Here is an 18,412-nt window from a genome sequence, read left to right on the forward strand (position 1 = left end):
ACAAACTAAACTGGAGGTTTCTGTCACTTGTAACCTAAAGGCGGGAGCCTTCTTGGGGCTGTGTTTGTTACCTGAGCAATAAGGGACGAGCTGGTCAGCCTGTCTCTGTGCTTGCTAGATTTGCTTGTATTTGTTCCTAGTTTTTTTTTTTTTACTGCTCATGTAATGCACTCCCTTAACCAGGAAATTAAAGCCTTCTCCCGGAATAATCTCAGGAAGCAATGCACCAGGGTGACAACGCTAACTGGAAAGAAAATTATAGAAACATGGAAAGATGCCAGAATTCAGGTCGTGGAAGAAGTAGAGCCGAGCAGTGGGGGTGGTTGTGGTTATGTGCAGGACCTTAGCTTGGACCTGCAAGTTGGCGTTATTAAGCCATGGTTGCTCTTGGGTGAGTATATCGATTTGCAACTAAGCCGTTAAGTCTTCAGTCCTTTTTTTCACCGTAGTGCTTACTCTTTTTTCCCCTGATGTGTGTAATAACCTGTATTACCAGCTGTCCTGCTGAAAAGTTGAAATGTTTCCTTTTTTGGGTATGGATAGGGAGGTTTCTGCCCCACAATATATCCATCCGTAAGAAGCATATATTCTAGTAGCTCGTGGTTCCAGACATTTAAATTTTAGAAAAGTTTCTTCCTGTCTTTTTAAACTTCTCTGGAAGATAGCACATCGATGTTGTGTTTTGGATTATAATAGGATGTAGCCTTTTTGTTTGTTTTTAATCATCAAGTTAAAAAGAACGCTTTTATTAGGCAAAACTACAGGTGACAGACATTGGTTATAGAAAAGCTAATACTTGACATAGTTATGTGTTTGTTTTGCCTGTTCAGCTGTTACAAACCATATGGAATACATACCTCCAGTGACCACATCTAATTACAGTGTCTATTTTTGGAGTGTTAAGGAGAAGGAGGGCTTTTATTTTATAGTTATGAGTCTGACAGTTTTACTAATTCTTGTATCATGGAAAATCCCAAGTGCCTATACATTACATAGTCCACAAATAACAAAAGAAACAAGGTTGTAAAGGTACAAAAACTGTTAGCTTTACAAGAGTATGGCCTGGTGTTTTTTAAAAAAGAAAATTAGTCAACAGTAGGTCTGAATTTTTATTCATTTATAAATAGAGAAATTAAATGACTTGTCGGTATTTATGCAGCTAAACCTCTGGAGAGTAGAAAGAGTACTGAACTGGGAGTCAGAAATGGCCAGGTATAATGCTAAGTGATTACACACAGCATCTCACGCCTATTAAGTACGCAGTGAAGAAGGGATTTTCAGCTCGGTTTTACAAGTGAGAACTGAGATTTAAAATTTGTTAAATAACTTGCACAAAGTAACACACCTAGTAAATGACAGAGCTGGACACCGAGGCCAGGTCTGATGGATGCCAAAGCCTTGCTCTCTATCATTGTACTAGATTTTTTCAGATGGTCAGGGTTTTCAGCCCCTTTGCTGAAATTTAGTAGATGAGCTAGTGCAGTTATCCTCTCTGGTCCTCCAAAAAGCGATTTGTAAAGCTGAATTTAACAGTATGTGCTTACCTCTAAGAGTTGTCCTGAGATTGTTGTGAAAGTTCTTTGAAAAACAAATTATTTGAAGTATACAAGTGAAATATTAGTGTATTGTGTATTGTATGAATTCTTACATGGGCTGTCTTTAGCTTCACCAAATAAAGATCTCCAACTAGTTTCTGCAACCCAGTGAAAAATTAACTGAGTCATTTAGCTTGTCAGTAAAGTTCACCCAAGTCTTGTCCAGTATATCCAGGAAAGAAAATATATCCAGGTACATATTTCAATTATTTGGCTTTCATTGTAGTAATAATGGAGTTCTTGGGTGGCGCATGTTATTTACATAAAAATATGGTACTTATTGAAAGATTGGTTGTTAGAACCCACCTGGCAACACAGCAGAAGTAAGTCCTGGCAATCTGCTTTTGAAAGGTCAGTCTTGAAAATCCTATGGAGCACAGCTCTACTCTGCAACACATGGTATTGCTGTGAGTCAGAATGGACTCAACAACTGATTTTTGTTTTGGGTGTTTTTTTTTGTTTTTAGTAATAATAAAAAAATTTATTAGTAATAATAGTTTAAAACATTTTAGTAGGATTTTGATATAGCATTCATCCTTTCAGAGTCTTAATGAACTTAAAAAAATTTTTTTTTATGTGGATTTATCCGAAGTGAATCAAAGTATTATTCTTAGGTTGGGATTAGAACCCTCCCTAGAATCCTGGGAGCGACTTCTGGAACTAGTCCTTGTATGCTCTCCCCTCTGGACCAGGAAATGGGATACTTCATCAAGTACACCCTCCTTTCTTCTGAGAGATAAAGAGACCATTTTCTGCTTAGTTACAAGTGCCTTATAACTAAGCGGTTACATCTAAAGTTCTTGCACATGAATGATGCAGGGGCTGTTTCTGATCACATTTGGTTTTCTCTCCAGAACATGGCGTATGGTTGTTTCCAGGTTGCTTCTTAGAACTCCCTCCACCTCCTCAAAGCAGCACAGCTCCCTGCCAGCACTGCTCTTTTTGATGGGGAATAAAGAAAATGGAGAGCTGTAAAAATGTCTGTCTTTTATAGCTAGCTTATAAATTGAGACAAGTTACTGCATTGCAAAAGTCTTACATAGGTCCCTGGAGTAGCTAAAAATTTGATTAAAAAAAAAACTTAGAAATGAGCGCTTTTGCTCTTAGGCTTTCAAAATCATATTTTTGTAACAAAAATCACTAGAGTTTTTCTTAAATACAATTTTGTAAAAGTTGAAATTACAATGTTTTTGGATAGTTCAAAGTCACGCTATTATTTTGTATTATTTGTATCTAATTTGTTAAGAAATCACAACTGGTGAGATTTTTAGATCTTCTGTTCAGTTTTAGGTGAAAAGCTTGGTATCTTTTATGAAGTTATCAACAGATTTCTGAGATCTTGGATGAGTATTCTTGGGAGACAGTAGTTTATATTTGTATAGCTCCTTATTTTATAAAATTCTTTTAATTACAGTATATGTATCATAAAATACAAGCTGTGTAAGATCTCTAGAATCCTGTTTTTATTGTTTTCAGAGATCCTCTTTATGAAAACACGAAATATAGCGTGCATTTTGATAGAGCATGCCTTAATTTACAATCACTATTTTCATCATCTCAAAAACAAACAAAAAAGACATTAAACAGGAAAAAAGATACTAAAGAGGGAGATAATATTCTAAAGAGACATGTTTTGAGAAAATTTATAGGAATGAATATTCATAAATAGATATAACCCAAAACCCACTGCTGTCGAGTCACTGTGAGTTGGAATCGACTCGAGGGCAGTGGGTTTTGGATTATATCTATTTACGAATATTCCTGCCTTCTAGTCCTTGCCCCTGGGCTGGTGTGCCCCTTTAGTCTCGTTTTGTTTTATGGGCCTGTCTAATCTTTGGCTGATGGGTGAACCTCAGGAGTGACTTCGGTACTGAGTTAAAAGGGTGTCCAGGGGCCATACTCTTGAGGGTTCTCCAGTCTCTGTCAGACCAGTAAGTCTAGCCTTTTTTTTTTTTTTGTGAGTTAGAATTTTGTTCTACATTTTTCTCCAGCTCTGTCCGGGACCCTCTATTATGATCCCTGTTAGAGCAGTTGGCGATGGTAACTGGGCACCATCTAGTTGGGCTGTACTCAGTCTGATGGAGGCTGTGGTGATAGTGATCCATTAGTTCTTTAGACTAATCTTTCCCTTGTGTCTTTAGTTTTCTTCATTCTCCCTTGCTCCAGATGGGGTGGGACCAGTAGAATATTTTAGATGACTGCTGACAAGCTTTTAATACTCCAGACGCTACTCACCAAAGTAGGATGTAGAACACTGTCTTTATAAACTATGTTATGCCAATTGAGCTAGATGTCCACCAAGACCAGGGTCCACAGCCTTCAGCCCAGTAACTTGGTCCCTCAGGGAGTTTGGGTGTGTCTCTGAAGCTTCCATGATCTTGCCTTGGGCAAGCTGTGCTGGTTTCCCCAGTACTGTGTACTGCCTTATGCTTTAGAAGTTATCACTTATCTGTTGTCCATTTAGTGTTTCTCCCTCTCCACCCCTCACCTCCCTCATAACCATCAAAGATGGTTTCCTTCTGTGTGTAAACCTTTTCATGAGTTTTTATAATAGTGGTCTCATACAGTATTTGTCCTTTGTGATTGACTTTTTTCACTCAGCATAATGCTGTCCAGATTCATACATATTGTAAGATGTTTCGCAGGTTCATCATTGTTATCATTGTGTAGTATTCCATTCTTTGTTTATCCATTCATCTGTTGATGGGCACTTAGGTTCTTTCCATCTTTTTGCTATTGTGAATAATGCTGCAATGAACACGGATATGCATATGCCTATTCGTCACAGCTCTTATTTCTCTGGGATGTATTCCTAGGAGTGGAAGCATGTGGTATTACCATTTCTAGCTTTTTAAAGAGGTGCCATATTGTTTTCCAAAATGGTTGACCATTTTGGATTCCCACCAGCAGGAGGCTGTAATCTTTATGGAAGCAGACTGCTGCCTTTCTCCTGTAGAGCAACTGGTGGGTTTGAAGTGCAGATCTTTCTGTTAGTGGCTGAGCACCGTAACCACTGTCCACCACAGGGCTCCTTAAATTTAGTATACTTGAATCAAAAAAAAAAAATGCAACTTTTATGGTCTGCCTTTTCAAGCAATAATAGAATTATATGAATGTTGATAGCATGTGGGAACAGTTTAAGTCAGCACCAATGGACTGCAGGTGATAGGCTTATAGTAAGTTCTTGACTACTGGCTAAAAGGTTGGTGGTTTGAACCCACCCAGAAGTACTTCAGAAGACAGGCCTGGTGATCTGCTTCCAAAAGATCAGAGCCATGAAAACCCTATCGAGCAGTTCTACTCTGCACACAGGAAATCGCCATGAGTTGAAATCAACTTGATGGCAACTAACAACAAGACATACTAAATTTATATCAATATAGCCATATCCTTGAAGTTACTTTCAAAGTATGGCAGCCAGCTCTGAAACATAACCTGCCTGTTTTGTGTTTGGTGTATGTGCTGTTTCTGGGTTTTTTTTTTCCTAATGAAAATGATCAAAGCATCCAAATTGATACATATTTATAGTGATGGCAGCCAAGGGTAAAAAATTGTTGTTAGTTGGTGTCAAGTCCTCATAACTTAATGAAATTGTTTCCTTTTATTTTCCTTGTTGTTGTTGGGTGCTGTCAAGTCAATTTCAACTCATAATGACCCCACGTGACAGGACAGAACTGCTCCATAGGTTTTTCAGGGCCGTGACCTTTCAAAAGCAAATCGCCAGGCTTGTTGCCTGAGGTTTCTCTGGATGGGTTTGAACTTCCAACCTTTTGGCCAGTAGTCAGGTACTTAACCATGTGCACCACCCAGAGACTGGCATTTCAAAGCCACCTGGCAGCTCTGTGGGAGAAAGACCTGGCGATGTGCTTTTGTAAAAATTACAGCCAAGAAAACCTTCTGGTACAGTTCTGTTCTGTCACATGGGGTCACTATGAGTTGAAATCAACTGGACGTCACCCAACAACAACAAGGATAACAAAAGGAAAGAATTTCATTTAGGTCATGTTTCAGGTTTCTTTCTTTTTCTTTTTGCTATTTTAATAAACAGGCAGAGTAGAGTTATTATTTAAAAGATCGTATGCATTTGATTATACCATATTAAACCACCACAATTTCAACAAACTTACTTGAACTCATTTTCCCCCCTTAGTCTTAGGACTTCCTATAGACAACTGAGCAAGCTCTTAAAATTATGAAGTTTTTCAAATGTACTGAACATTACAGAGAATAATATAACAGACATGTATATAACATCCATCTTTAACAAATGTTAATATTTTTATAAGTTAGCTTTTAAGCAGGCTAGAGCTGGATGTGGACTCAGTGAGGAGCCTGTGAGTTTGGTATTATCAAGAGAATATTGGGCAAACAGTGTACTTGCTGGCCTTTTTTATGAGTACATAGATCCAGGAGCTTTCTGTGAGCAGCTTCAAAAAATCATGTAATGGAAGCCAGCTGATTTTCCAGATAATCCAAAAATCCATTGCCGTCGTGTCGATTCTGACTCATGGCGACCCTATAGGACAGAGTAGAACTGCCCCATAGGGTTTCCAAGGAGCAGCTGGTAGATTCGAACTGCTGACCTTTTGGTTAGCAGCCTGAGCTCTTAACCATTGAGGCACCAGGGCTCCGATTTTCCGGACAGGTAAGGTTAAAAACAACAGCAGTAACAAAAAACACTGTTGCTGGAAATGGTACCTAATTCAGAATGCATAATACTTATAATCTTTAAATAATAAATGCCCAGTTTTTTCAATTGTATAACCTGATTTAATTTCAAAAATGTTGTTGGTAGAAATGGTTCCTAATTCAGAATGCATAATACTTGACATCTTTAAATAATAAATGCCGTTTTTTCAGTTGCGTAACCTGCTTTAATTCAGCTTTCTTCCCTATGACCTTGCTTACTAACTGGAGCCAGTTTTCAAATGTGGGAGATCTGGAAAGCCAACTTTGACAGGAAGAGACGGGAGTGTGGGTGGGATCCTATAGAACAACAGTGTTTCTTTAAGCCACTGGGTGTTCCCAAACCAGCTGGCAATAGATCATTCTGTGGGGGTTTGGTTTTTTAATACCCTTTTATAAGCTAAAAAAATAGAAGCTTGTTGTAGAAAATACAAATGATCAAAAAGAAAAAAACTCACCTGTAACCTACCACGAAGAGATAATTTACTGTTAACATTTTGGTTTGTATCCTCCCTGCCCATTTTGAAGGATGTACATATTTTTTCTGTTTGTTCTCATTGTACAAAACTGGTGTTTGTGACCTGCTTTTATCACCTAATATATTGAGAACATATTTCTGTACAATTAAGTATTCTTCTACAACATCATTTCTAATGGCTGTGTATATTTTTCTACATAACTGTACCATCTTTTATTTAACCTAACCCCTACTATTGGTCTTCTAGTTGGTTTTTGTTTTCCTGTTACGAACAGTGCTGTGGTGAGTATCCTGATGGCTAAATCTACGTAACATGCATGACTTTTAGGACAGATTCCCAGAAGTGGGATTTCAAGGGTCCAGTAGTATATGCATAGTTTTTGATGAATAATCTCAAATTGCTCTCAGAAATTTGGACTGAGGTCTTCCAAGGTTTTCTCTTTTTTGATTTGTTTTTTAAAGAAAGATGAATAATAACAGAAGTATTGCAAACATTTGTATAGAAAGTCGGGATGATTACTTTGTATGTTCAAGGTGATAATGATTTTTTTCCTATAGGGTCACAAGACGCTGCTCATGATCTGGATACACTGAAAAAGCACAAGGTAAGATAAAAGCTGCCTGTCTGACACCACGTAGAGGTAATGTTTTGTTACATTTATTGAGGAAAAAGTGCATTGATCCAGCTTTGGTACATTTTGGAGTTTAATTAGTAACATTTTGTCTATCATTAAGGTTGCAAAAATTATTGCACCTATTTCAAATATGTGGATTTGCAATCTGTCTTTCCAGTTTTAAATTCTTCGTAGCGTCCCTTCATGAACCTGACCTTAAAGGCAGGTCTTCTTGCTTCTGCTTCTGTAGTTCCTCTGTGGGATATATTTTTCTCATCTCTGTTTGTCAAAGTCGTACCCATACTTTGAATCCCAACTGATGTACCACCCTCTTCCTTCAGGCAGAGAGAATATCAAGTGCTAAGGGTTTTAGGGGAATGAGTTCAATAATCTGTTTCTCACTTAGGGTCCTAAAACAGTTTGTTCTCCTATAGCTCCTAGCATCTTCCACCTCATATTATTGCCATCAGTGAACGTATTTTCTTCTCCCTGGGAGGCACAAATGGTTAAGTGCTGGACTACTAACCAAAAGATTGGTGGTTCAAAGCCACCCAGAGCACTTGAGACTGTGTTGGCATCTCCTCCCTGGAAGGGAGATGAGAGGGTAGAGAGGGGGTTAGAAGCTGGTAAAAGAGACACAAAAAGAGAGAGTGGAGGGAGGTAACGGGCTGTCTAATTAGGGGGAAAACAGTTGGGAGTATGTAGCAAGGTGTGTATAAGTTTTTGTGTGAGAGACTGACTTGATTTGTAAACTTTCACTTAAAGAACAAAAAAAAGAAAAAAAAAAAAAACCCACCCAGAGGAATCTTGGAAGTAAGACCTCGTGACCTGCTTCTGAAAACCCTGTGGAGCAGTTCTACTCTGCACTCATGGGGTCTCCATGAGTCCTAATCGACTCAGTGGCAAATTTCTAGAGGATAGGGACTTTGCCCCATTTATCTTTGTTGCTCACAGCTCAGGGAAAAAAATTTGATTGAATTGAGGCTAAAAAATTTTATGTGATAAACACTTGCATTTAATCTGCAACAGATAACTAATAAACAATTCATTAACTAGTTTGATATTTTTACTTGTCAACTGAGAACATCTGTCTGTTTTTACTAGCCTATCCTCGGTTTATTATAATCATTCCTGCCTGACAATAAGAGATAATGGCCTTAAACCGCGTAAAGTTAGGAGGATTACTGTGTTTCGTGACAGGAACACTCTTGAATCCATAGTTTAAGTTTCAAAGTTTTGCTTATACTAATAAATTGATATTTCTGAAAGTAAAATGTCAAATAGAAAAACTGTTAAATTTGTTCATTGGTTAGTGTTTTTGTCATCTATCCTGCATTATGATATACTAGTCCACATAGCTTTATCCCAGAGATATGAACCAAATAGCTGTTTAAAAGATCCTGCTGGCTGTGTACACAGTAACCCTGTTAGATCCCTGAAAGAAGGAAGGCTGAACTGAGCAGCTAAATGGACAGTTTCCAGGAAAATTTAAGGGTGCAGCAAAACACAATTATTGATTTAAGTGCACAGCACACATCAAAGTGATATTCTGTAGTTTAAGAAAAGGGCTGTAACTAGTGGGAATTCTCTGTTGTCGAGGACCATTTTTAGAAATTTGTATAGGAATTTCATTTTAATATTTATATACAGTAATAATGATTGCTTTCTTAATATAGTGATTATTGAATGTCTGTTGTTGTTAGGTGCCATGGAGTCAGTTCCGACTGATGCCTGGTATATGCCCTGTAAGGCACTAGAGAGAACAGGAAACTAAGTGTGACTTATAAAATGTTCCAAGTTATTTATTGCAGCATTGTTTATAATAGCGAATGATTGGAAACAAACCATATGCCCATCAGTAAGGACCTTGTTAAATAAACAATAACACATCCACACCATAGAACACAATACAGCTATTAAAAAGAGCATACACCAAAAAGAGGCTCTCTACATACTGATATGAAAAGATCTGTAAGACATATTTAAAAGAAGAAAATAAACTAAGGGATTGCCTTTGGTAAGAAAGGGAATAAATAAAATATTTGCACAAAGATACCTTAAAATAGTACACAAGAATCCAAAAAAAGTAGTTACCATTAGGGTGCAGGGTAATGGAGTAGATAGGGACCATGTGGGAACAAGACTTCTTAATGTTTCCTTTTTATAATATTTTGATGCTTTGAACTAGTTTAAAAAATAAAATTTTGTTAAAAATGGAAATAATGCCTTAATGTGAGGATTAAGTGGATAATCTGTATGCCTGGCATATATTAATTACTTAATAAAAGGTCTATCCCTATCCTTACTATGAAGGGCATTCCAAGGGCAAACGTTGTTAGGACTTCTGTATCTAAATTTTGGAGCTATGCTTTTATTAGAAAGGTTTTAAGCTGGGTCACCCATCACTGCCACCACCTGTGGCTCAGCACAGTTCTTTTCCCATTCAATCAGGATATTCAATCAATGCATATATAAGTTGCACTCCCAAGCCACTAAACTACACAGAGATTGGATAGTTTAATAATCCCCAATATTTGTAAAGCACTTTTACCAAGTTCTCATATAGTCTTCTTCATAATCCTGTGATGAAGATATATAGGGCAAAAAAAGCCCTGTTGTCGTCAAGTCGATTCTGACTCATAGCGACCCTATAGAACACAATAGAGCTGCCCCGTAGAGTTTCCAAGGTTGTAAGCTTTATGGAAGCAGACTGCTACATCTTTCTTCAGTGGAGCTACTGGTGGGTTTGAACTGCCAACCTTGAGGTTAGCAGCGAAGCGCTTAGCCACTGTGCCACCGGGGCTCCTTATAGTGGACAAGGATATATATAAAAATTCTGTAAGTTTTAAGACCTTATTGCTGGTGTTTTGGAGCATAGAATATAGCTGTGAAGGCAAGGCAAATACATATATACTATAAAACGTTGGAAGATAATATGTAATTAAGGGCAGGATAATATAATCTGGCAAGGAATGCACCAGGAATGAGAGAGTGACATGACATTGCCAGATAAGACTTCACTGAGGAAAGTGGAAGGACGATTCAGACTTTATCTTCTAGAAATGTTTTTCTCTTGTTTTTACTTTCTCCCATCTCCTTTCTTTTTAATAGTCTCTCCTGAGTAGACATTTGAGTTTGTTTTTTTTTTTCCTCTTGTTTTCCTTCCACAAGGTACTTAGGCTCATAGTTGGCTGATGACTCTCAGTGCCTTACTCAGTACTCTTGGTTGTGAGCCCAGAAACCAATTTAGCTACCTGGGCAAGGAAAGGAAATGTGCTATAATGATACAAGGTGATCCCAGGAACCCAGGGGCAGGGAGTATGGCCATGCTTCAACAGGGAGCAGAGGCAGAGACTGGAAGGCTATCCAAGACAGCCCCTGTCTCCCACTGGTACCCCGGCTTTTCTCTGCACATCTACTCCAGTCTTCTCAATTGGCAGCATGAATTTTTCAGCTTCTCTGACCACGTAATAAAAAATGGCTTCCCTATAGCTCTCAAGTTCATGGATCATTCTAGCTGTCTTTTAGACCTATATTTAAGATCCTCAAAGAAAACCTGATTGACCTAGCTTAAGGTTAATCAGGTTATCTTTGAGAATCTTAAATATAGGCACCCACTGGAATCTAGGCAGTTTTGCTGGGAGAGTAGGCACTGCCAACACCAAACCTCTGAGGGTGGTAAGGGCAGGAGAGGTAGGGCTGGACAAAAACTCTAAAATATATGTGACAATACATAGAAATACTGAGGTTAGGCAAAACCTGAGAACCACACTAACAAATGAGAATAAATACGGTAAGAAACTTTGTCACGATAAGAAGCAGTGACTCGTTTTTCTTATTCATTTAGCTTTGGAGTCTCTTTATGGGCTTTCCATATGGCTCATTCCACATGCTTGATGGACTCTAGGAAAAGGGCTGAAATGGACAGATAGTGTAGAAGTTTGCTTATGTGGCATGATTTGAGGATCATCCGAAGGGTCTTTCATGACATCTCCCCCAATGCTTTTCAACCAGACTAAATAATCAGAATGCTGAGAATGAGGCCTTGGCATTGACAGTTTTAAAAAGCTCACCAGATGATTATAATGTGCAGCTACACTTGAGAACCATCGCACTAGTAAAGAATATGAAGAAATCCAACTCCTCTACAACAGAAAGAAAAATAATCCAATTAAAAAATGGGCAAAGGATATGAACAGACACTTTACCAAAGAAGTCATTCAGGCGGCTAACAGACACGTGTGGAAATGGTTGCGGTCACTAGCCATTAGAGAAATGCAAATCAAAACTACAATGAGATACCATCTGACCCCAACATTATTGGCATGAATCAAAAAAACAGAAAATAACAAATGTTGGAGAGGCTGCCAAGAACTTGGAATTCTTATGCACTGCTGGTGGGAATGTAAAATGGTACAACTATTTTGGAAAATGATATGGCACTTCCTTAAAAAGCTAGAAATAGAAATACCGTATGATCCAGCTATCCCACTCCTAGGAATATATCCTTGAGAAATAAGAGCCGTCACACATAGACATATGCACACCCATGTTCATTGCAGCATTATTTTCCATAGCAAAAAGATGGAAACAACCTAAGTGCCCATCAACAGATGAATGAATAAACAAACTATGGTACATACACACAATGGAATACTATGCTACAGTCAAGAACAATGATGAATCTGTGAAACATCTCACAACACAGATGAATCTGGAAGGCATTATGCTGAGTGAAATAAGTCAGTCACAATAGGAAAACTACTGTATGAGACCACTATTATAAAAACTCATGAAAACGTTTATACACAGAAAGAAACATCTTTGATGGCTATTGGGCGGGAGGGGTGGAGATGGAAAAACACTAAATAAACAGTAGATAACGTTGGTGGAGCATGAAACAGTACACAATACTGGGGAAGTCAGCACAGCTTGACCAGGGCAAAGTCATAGAAGCTAAACAGACACATCCATACACCCTGAGGGGTCGAATTACTGGGCTGAGTACTAGGGACCATGGTCTCAGGGAACATCTAGCTCCACTGGCATAACATAGTTTATAAATAAAATGTTCTACGTCTTACTTTGGGTGAGTAGCGTCTGGGGTCCTAAAAGCTTGTGAGCGACCATCTAAGATACTCCACTGTTCCCACTCCATCTGGAACAAGGGAAAATGAAGAAAACTAAAGACACGAGGGAAAAATTAGTCCAAGGGACTAATGGACCACAACTACCACAGCCTCCATCAGATTGAGTCTAGCACAACTAGGTGGTGCCGGGCTACCATCACCAACTGCTCTGACAGGGATCACAATAGAGGGTGTTGACATGTCATGGGATCAGCAACCCATGTCGCAAAACAATATGTGTATTAATTGTTTAATGAGAAACTAAATTGCTCCATAAACTTTTATCTAAAGTACAATTAAAAAACATATATATATAAGCTGAGGGTTTCTGGGAAAGCTTTTGCTTTCCTGCTACAGATGTCATTCCCTCATGCCTCCCCTTTTGTTTTCTTCCTTTCTGAATTGTGATCATAATGTCTGGAAGTTTAGCGGAAATTTTGTGACCACAAGGTTTGAAGCATGAGCACAAAAGGTATAAATGTTGAGATATGATAGACCAGAAGATGGGAGGATCCTGAGTCCCTATGGATGTTGTTGAGATGCCACGCCAGCCCTGAACTTCTTGTTATATAAGGTGAAAGTTGATGTTACTTTGTTTTTCTATGTTACATAATGTTACAGGTTGAATTTTGTCCTCCAAAAAGTTATGTTGAAGTCCTGTTAATATGACCCTGCTTGGAAGTAGAAATTTTCTTTTGTTATGTTATTAACGAGCTCAAACTGAAGTAGAGTGAGTCCTAAAGCTAATCCCTTCTGAGTGCTGTCTTATAAAAAGAGCAGAAAGTATGCACACACACCACACGCACACACACGCGCATGCGTGCGCAGGGAAAGACAGGCTGTATGTGAAGATACATCTACAAGCAGCCAAGGACTACCAAGAAATGCTTGGGAGCTACAAAAGTGTAAAGAGACAAGGATCTAAACCTGCTGGTGCCCTGAGTTAGGATTCCTAACCTCTAAAACTTTAAGACAATAAATTACTGTCCTTTAAAGGCAAAGAAAAAAAAAGAATGTGAAGGAGAATAAGGAAATAATTATAGAAAGGGAATTTTTTAATTTTTTTGCCACTGATGTACTTCCCCTACTTCAATTTTTGTGTGGACATTCACTAATTTATTCATCAAATATTTTAAGCACTTTCTGTGCTTTCTTACAATGGTGAATAAGCTAAACATGGTCCTTACATGTCCTTAGAATTTCTTGTACAGTGACAGAGGCAGACAATCTCTAGGTGTTTAGGGCTGTAGAGCAAGTATAGGGCGCTGTGGGAGTCCATAGGAGGAGCGCTTAGTCTGGTGGGGGTAGACAGGCAGAGAGGTTTCCTGAAGGAAATATCATTCAAATGGGTCAGTCTTAAATTTTTTATTCTTGGTACAAATCTTAACATCCCAATCTCTTTTCACATAATCAAATTTATAGAGGTTTTCAAAAAATCATCTTTTTTTTTTTCTCTTTGAGGTGACTCATATTCTCAATGTTGCATGTGGAGTTGAAAATGCTTTCCTCAGTGACTTTACATACAAGTGCATTTCTATATTGGATCTGCCAGAAACCAATCTCCTATCTTATTTTCCAGAATGTTTTGAATTTATTGAACAAGCAAAAATGAAGGTAAGTTTTATTTCAATCCACAGTTCTTCAAAACTAGAAATTTAAATGTATGGGTCCATTACTCAGTCTTTAGTCTTATAATGAGTCTCAAAAGAAACATTATAAAATTTCCCCTCTGACAATTTTTTATTCATCCTTGCAATTATTTAGTTCTCCTATTGCTATGTTTCTAATGAGATATTTACTTTTAACAGTTCTGTTGCTTACTTTACTATGCCTTACTGAGAAATGTTAGGAGAAAAAATTCTGACCGAGTTTTTCTATATATATATATGTGTGTGTGTGTGTGTGTGTGGTTAGATTTCCTTTTGACAGTTTGCAACCAACTGCTCTCTGACCAATTTGGAAGATAATCAGGTGATGTATGGGATTGTTGTGTTGTTGCTGTTAAGTGCCCTCAGCTCTGACTCAGGTTGTTGTTCTTAAGTACTGTTGAGTCTGTTCCTACTCACAACAACCTTGAATATAATAGAACAAAATGTTGCCTGGTCCTGTACCCTCCTCAAAATTGTTGCTATGTTTGAGTCTATTGTTGCAACCACTGTGTCAGTCCATCTCCTTGAGGGTCTTTCTCTTTTTTGCTGACCCTTTACTTTATCAAGCATGATGTCCTTCTCCAGGGATTGGTTCCTCCTGATAACATGTCCAAAGTGAGTGAGATGAAGTACCTCCATTCTTGCTTCTAAGGAGCATTCTGGCTGTACTTCTTCCAAGACAGATTTGTTTGTTCTGGCAGACCGTGGTATATTCAATATTCTTTGCCAACACTATAATTCAGATGCATCAATTTTTCTTTGGTCTTCCTTATTCATTGCCAGCTTTTGTATGCATATGAGGTTATTGAAAATACCATGGCTTGGGTCAGGTGCAACTTAGTCCTCAAATGGAGACTGCTCTACTCCTGTTAGTATATTTATGAAGATTAATATGCATTCATTTTAGTGAATGAGATAGGGATTGTGAATCTGTACAGTTTTTTTTTTTTTTTTGACTTTGAGATAAATATTTCTACTGAAATGAATCTTTTTCTCCCCTACAGGCCCATTCTTTTCTTGATTGTGGTAAATATATAGGTAACAAAACATTTGCCATTTCTACAATCTTCACGTACAGTTCAGTGACATTAATTGTATTTGTCGTGTGGTTCAACTATCACCATTAACTGTTCCAGAATTTTTCTATCACTCTTAACAGAAGTTCAATGTTCTATGCACCTTTAATGATAGAACTTTAGGATGGTCCAAAGACTAGGTATATATTGCTTTTTTGTTGTTGTTAGGTGCTGTCGAGTTGGTTCCAACTCATAGCAACCCTATGCACAACAGAACAAAACACTGCCTGGTCCTGAGCCATCCTTACAATCATTGTTATGCTTGAGCTCATTGTTGGAGCCACTGTGTCAGTCCACCTCGTTGAGGGCGTTCCTCTTTTCTGCTGACCCCGTACTCTGCCAAGCATGATGTCCTTCTCCAGGGACTGATCCCTCCTGACAACATGTCCAAAGTATGTAAGGTGCAGGCTTGCCATCCTTGCTTCTAAGGAGCGTTCTGATTGTACTTCTTTTAAGACAGATTTGTTCATTCTTTTGACAGTCCATGGTATATTCAATATTCCTTGCCAACACCACAATTCAAAGGCGTCAACTCTTCTTAGGTCTTCCTTATTCATTGTCCAGCTTTCACATGCATATGATGTGATTGAAAATACCATGGCTTGGGTCAGGCGCACCTTAGTTTTCAGGGTGACATCTTTGCTCTTCAACACTTTGAAGATGTCCTTTGCAGCAGATTTGCCCAATGCAGTGAGTCTTTTGATTTCTTGCCTGCTGCTTCCATGGCTGTTGATTGTGCCCAAGGAAAATGAAATCCTTAACAACTTCAATCTTTTCTCTGTTTATCATGATGTTGCTTATTTGTCCAGTTGTGAGGATTTTTGTTTTCTTTATGTTGAGGTGTAATCCATACTGAAGGCTGTGGTCTTTGATCTTCATTAGTAAGTGCTTCAAGTCCTCTTCACTTTCAGTAAGCAATGTTGTGTTATCTGCATAACGCAGGCTGTTAATAAGTCTTCCTCCAATCCTGATGCCCCGTTCTTCATATAGTCCAGCTTCTCATATGATTTGTTCAGCATACAGATTAAATAGGTGTGGTGAAAGAATACAACCCTGACGCACACCTTTCCTGACTTTAATCCAATCAGTATCCCCTTGTTCTGTCCGAACAACTGCCTCTTGATCTATGTAAAGGTTCCTCATGAGCACAATTAAGTGTTCTGGAATTTCCATTCTTCGCAGTGTTATCCATAGTTTGTTATAATCCACACAGTCAAATGCCTTTGCATAATCAATAAAACACAGGTAAACATCCTTCTGGTATTCTCTGCTTTCAGCCAGGATCCATCTGACATCAGCAATGATATTTAATAAAATAATATACAATTCATAGTCTTTTTTAGCATTTTCATACTTAGTAGTATCAAATCAATTTAAACTTCTGTTTAGTATTCTAGTAATGACCTATTATGAGACATATAAGCTGTTTCCAATTTTCATTCCATATAAGTAAAATTTCATTAGGGAAACATTGTGAGTCTAAATAAATACCTACATTCACCACCAAAGTTTTTAGAATTTTTTTTCCAGTTTACTCAGAAATGTTACTCACCACCGACTACTCTGGCGGGGATCATAGTGAAGAGTCCTGGACAGAGCTGGAGATAAATGTAGAACAAAATTCAAATCATACAAAAAAACAAACAAACGAGAGACCAGGCTTGCTGATCTGACAAAGACTGGAGAAACCCCAAGAGTGTAGCCCCCAGACATACTTTTAACTCAGTACTGAAGTCACTCCTGAGTTTTTACCCTGCAGCCAAAAATCAGATAGGTCTATAAGGCCAACAGTAACACACATGAGGGATATGCCTCATAGTTCAATCATGGGTACTAGACTAATGGTTACACCAGCCCGAAGGCAAAGACGAGAAGGCAGGGACAGGAAAACTGTACAAATGGAAACAGAGAACCTGGGGTGGAGAAGAAGAGAGCGTTGACACATTGCGGGGTTGGCAGCCAATGTCACAAAACAATTTGTGTAGTAACTGTTTAATGAGAAACTAATTTGCTATGTAAACTTTCACCTAAATCACAATAAAAAATAATAAAAATTACCACTGTTTTGTAGTTGCTATGTTAATACTACCCCCTGCTAGTGAGCATAGTCATGAGTGGACTATTCTGAGCTGTGCTGTTCAGTATGGTCTAGTTTGCTACCAGTCCTCAGCAAGATAAGGTGCTTGCACCCAGATATAAATCAAGACATTGTTTCATTCAAGAGATTCTGGCTACAAAAAAAAGTGTTAGAGGAACTAAATTGTATATTTAGTACATTGTTGATTTTCATTCCACAAGTTCCTCATGGACTGCTATCAGGCAACTTTCAGATCATATTATGCCCAGGTTTTACTGGGAAATTATGTGTAAGGATGAAGACCTGAATTTGGCTCAGTTAATCTGCCAACAAATATTAATTAGTTATTCTGAGAAGATGTGAGAGATTCACGTTGCTACCCTCAAGAAACTCGTATTCTAGTTGAAAACTATTCTCAACAGCACAAGAACAAAGCAAACTCTATAAAGTGGAAATACCATAATGTAACTACTACCCACTCCATAGCAAAATGATGACTTGAATTTTTGAGAGAATGCTTTCCTCTCAGAAATGCAGAACAAAATTCTCATAAAGTAGAAGTCTCATAGAATATTTTATTCTCATAAAAGTCAAAAGTTTCGCAAAAATATGCTATTGTTACAAAGTAAGAAAAGTTCCATATGTATACACTGAATATTTGTGTTTTGGTTTTCTTTTACAGAAAGTTAAAATTTGAAAGTGAGTAATAATATCTACAGGAAAATAAGTAATTCTTTTTGATATGAGGATTTTCAAAGCATTAACTAAATTTGTGTTAAGTATTTGGCTCTTGAAAAGAGATGCACGTTCAAATTTGTTAGATTTAGGGAAGGAATTTTGCAGCAGATGTATGAATCTGAGAAAAATGCTATCCAAAATGAAAATAATCCAGTATTGTTAATTTATGCTTTGGGTAGAGAGTTTTCAGCAGTACCTTTTTTTCCCCTTCCCTTGTTCCCAGCTCTCCTTTGTGTTGTACCAAGGGAAGAATCAGAAATGAAGTCACTAAAATACCTAATATGGTCGGGAGTGCTCACATTCGCTTCACTTAGATCACTAAAGTTTTTAAAAGCCTGAGATAGGCCAACGTGTATCAGCACTGTTTCGT

At 38.0% G+C, this 18,412-nt stretch overlaps 1 protein-coding gene and 1 long non-coding RNA gene across 3 annotated transcripts in view; one reads left to right on the top strand and one right to left on the bottom strand.

Moving 5' to 3' along the window:
* DUSP19 (dual specificity phosphatase 19) overlaps positions 1-18,412 on the top strand; it is a 22,415-nt gene continuing 4,003 nt past the window's right edge. The window contains exons 1-3 of the mRNA XM_049887601.1: positions 1-391; positions 7,318-7,364; positions 13,964-14,116. Of these exons, the coding sequence (XP_049743558.1) occupies positions 166-391; positions 7,318-7,364; positions 13,964-14,116 (426 nt within the window). The 5' untranslated portion in view covers positions 1-165. The remainder of the gene's footprint in view (positions 392-7,317; positions 7,365-13,963; positions 14,117-18,412) is intronic.
* LOC126077874 (uncharacterized) overlaps positions 15,530-18,412 on the bottom strand; it is a 14,286-nt gene continuing 11,403 nt past the window's right edge. For both annotated transcript variants that reach the window (XR_007517883.1, XR_007517884.1), the window contains exon 4: positions 15,530-16,515. This is a non-coding gene — a long non-coding RNA (uncharacterized LOC126077874). The remainder of the gene's footprint in view (positions 16,516-18,412) is intronic.

This window comes from Elephas maximus, chromosome 6, assembly GCF_024166365.1.
Source record: "Elephas maximus indicus isolate mEleMax1 chromosome 6, mEleMax1 primary haplotype, whole genome shotgun sequence".
Taxonomy (NCBI): Eukaryota; Metazoa; Chordata; class Mammalia; order Proboscidea; family Elephantidae; genus Elephas; species Elephas maximus.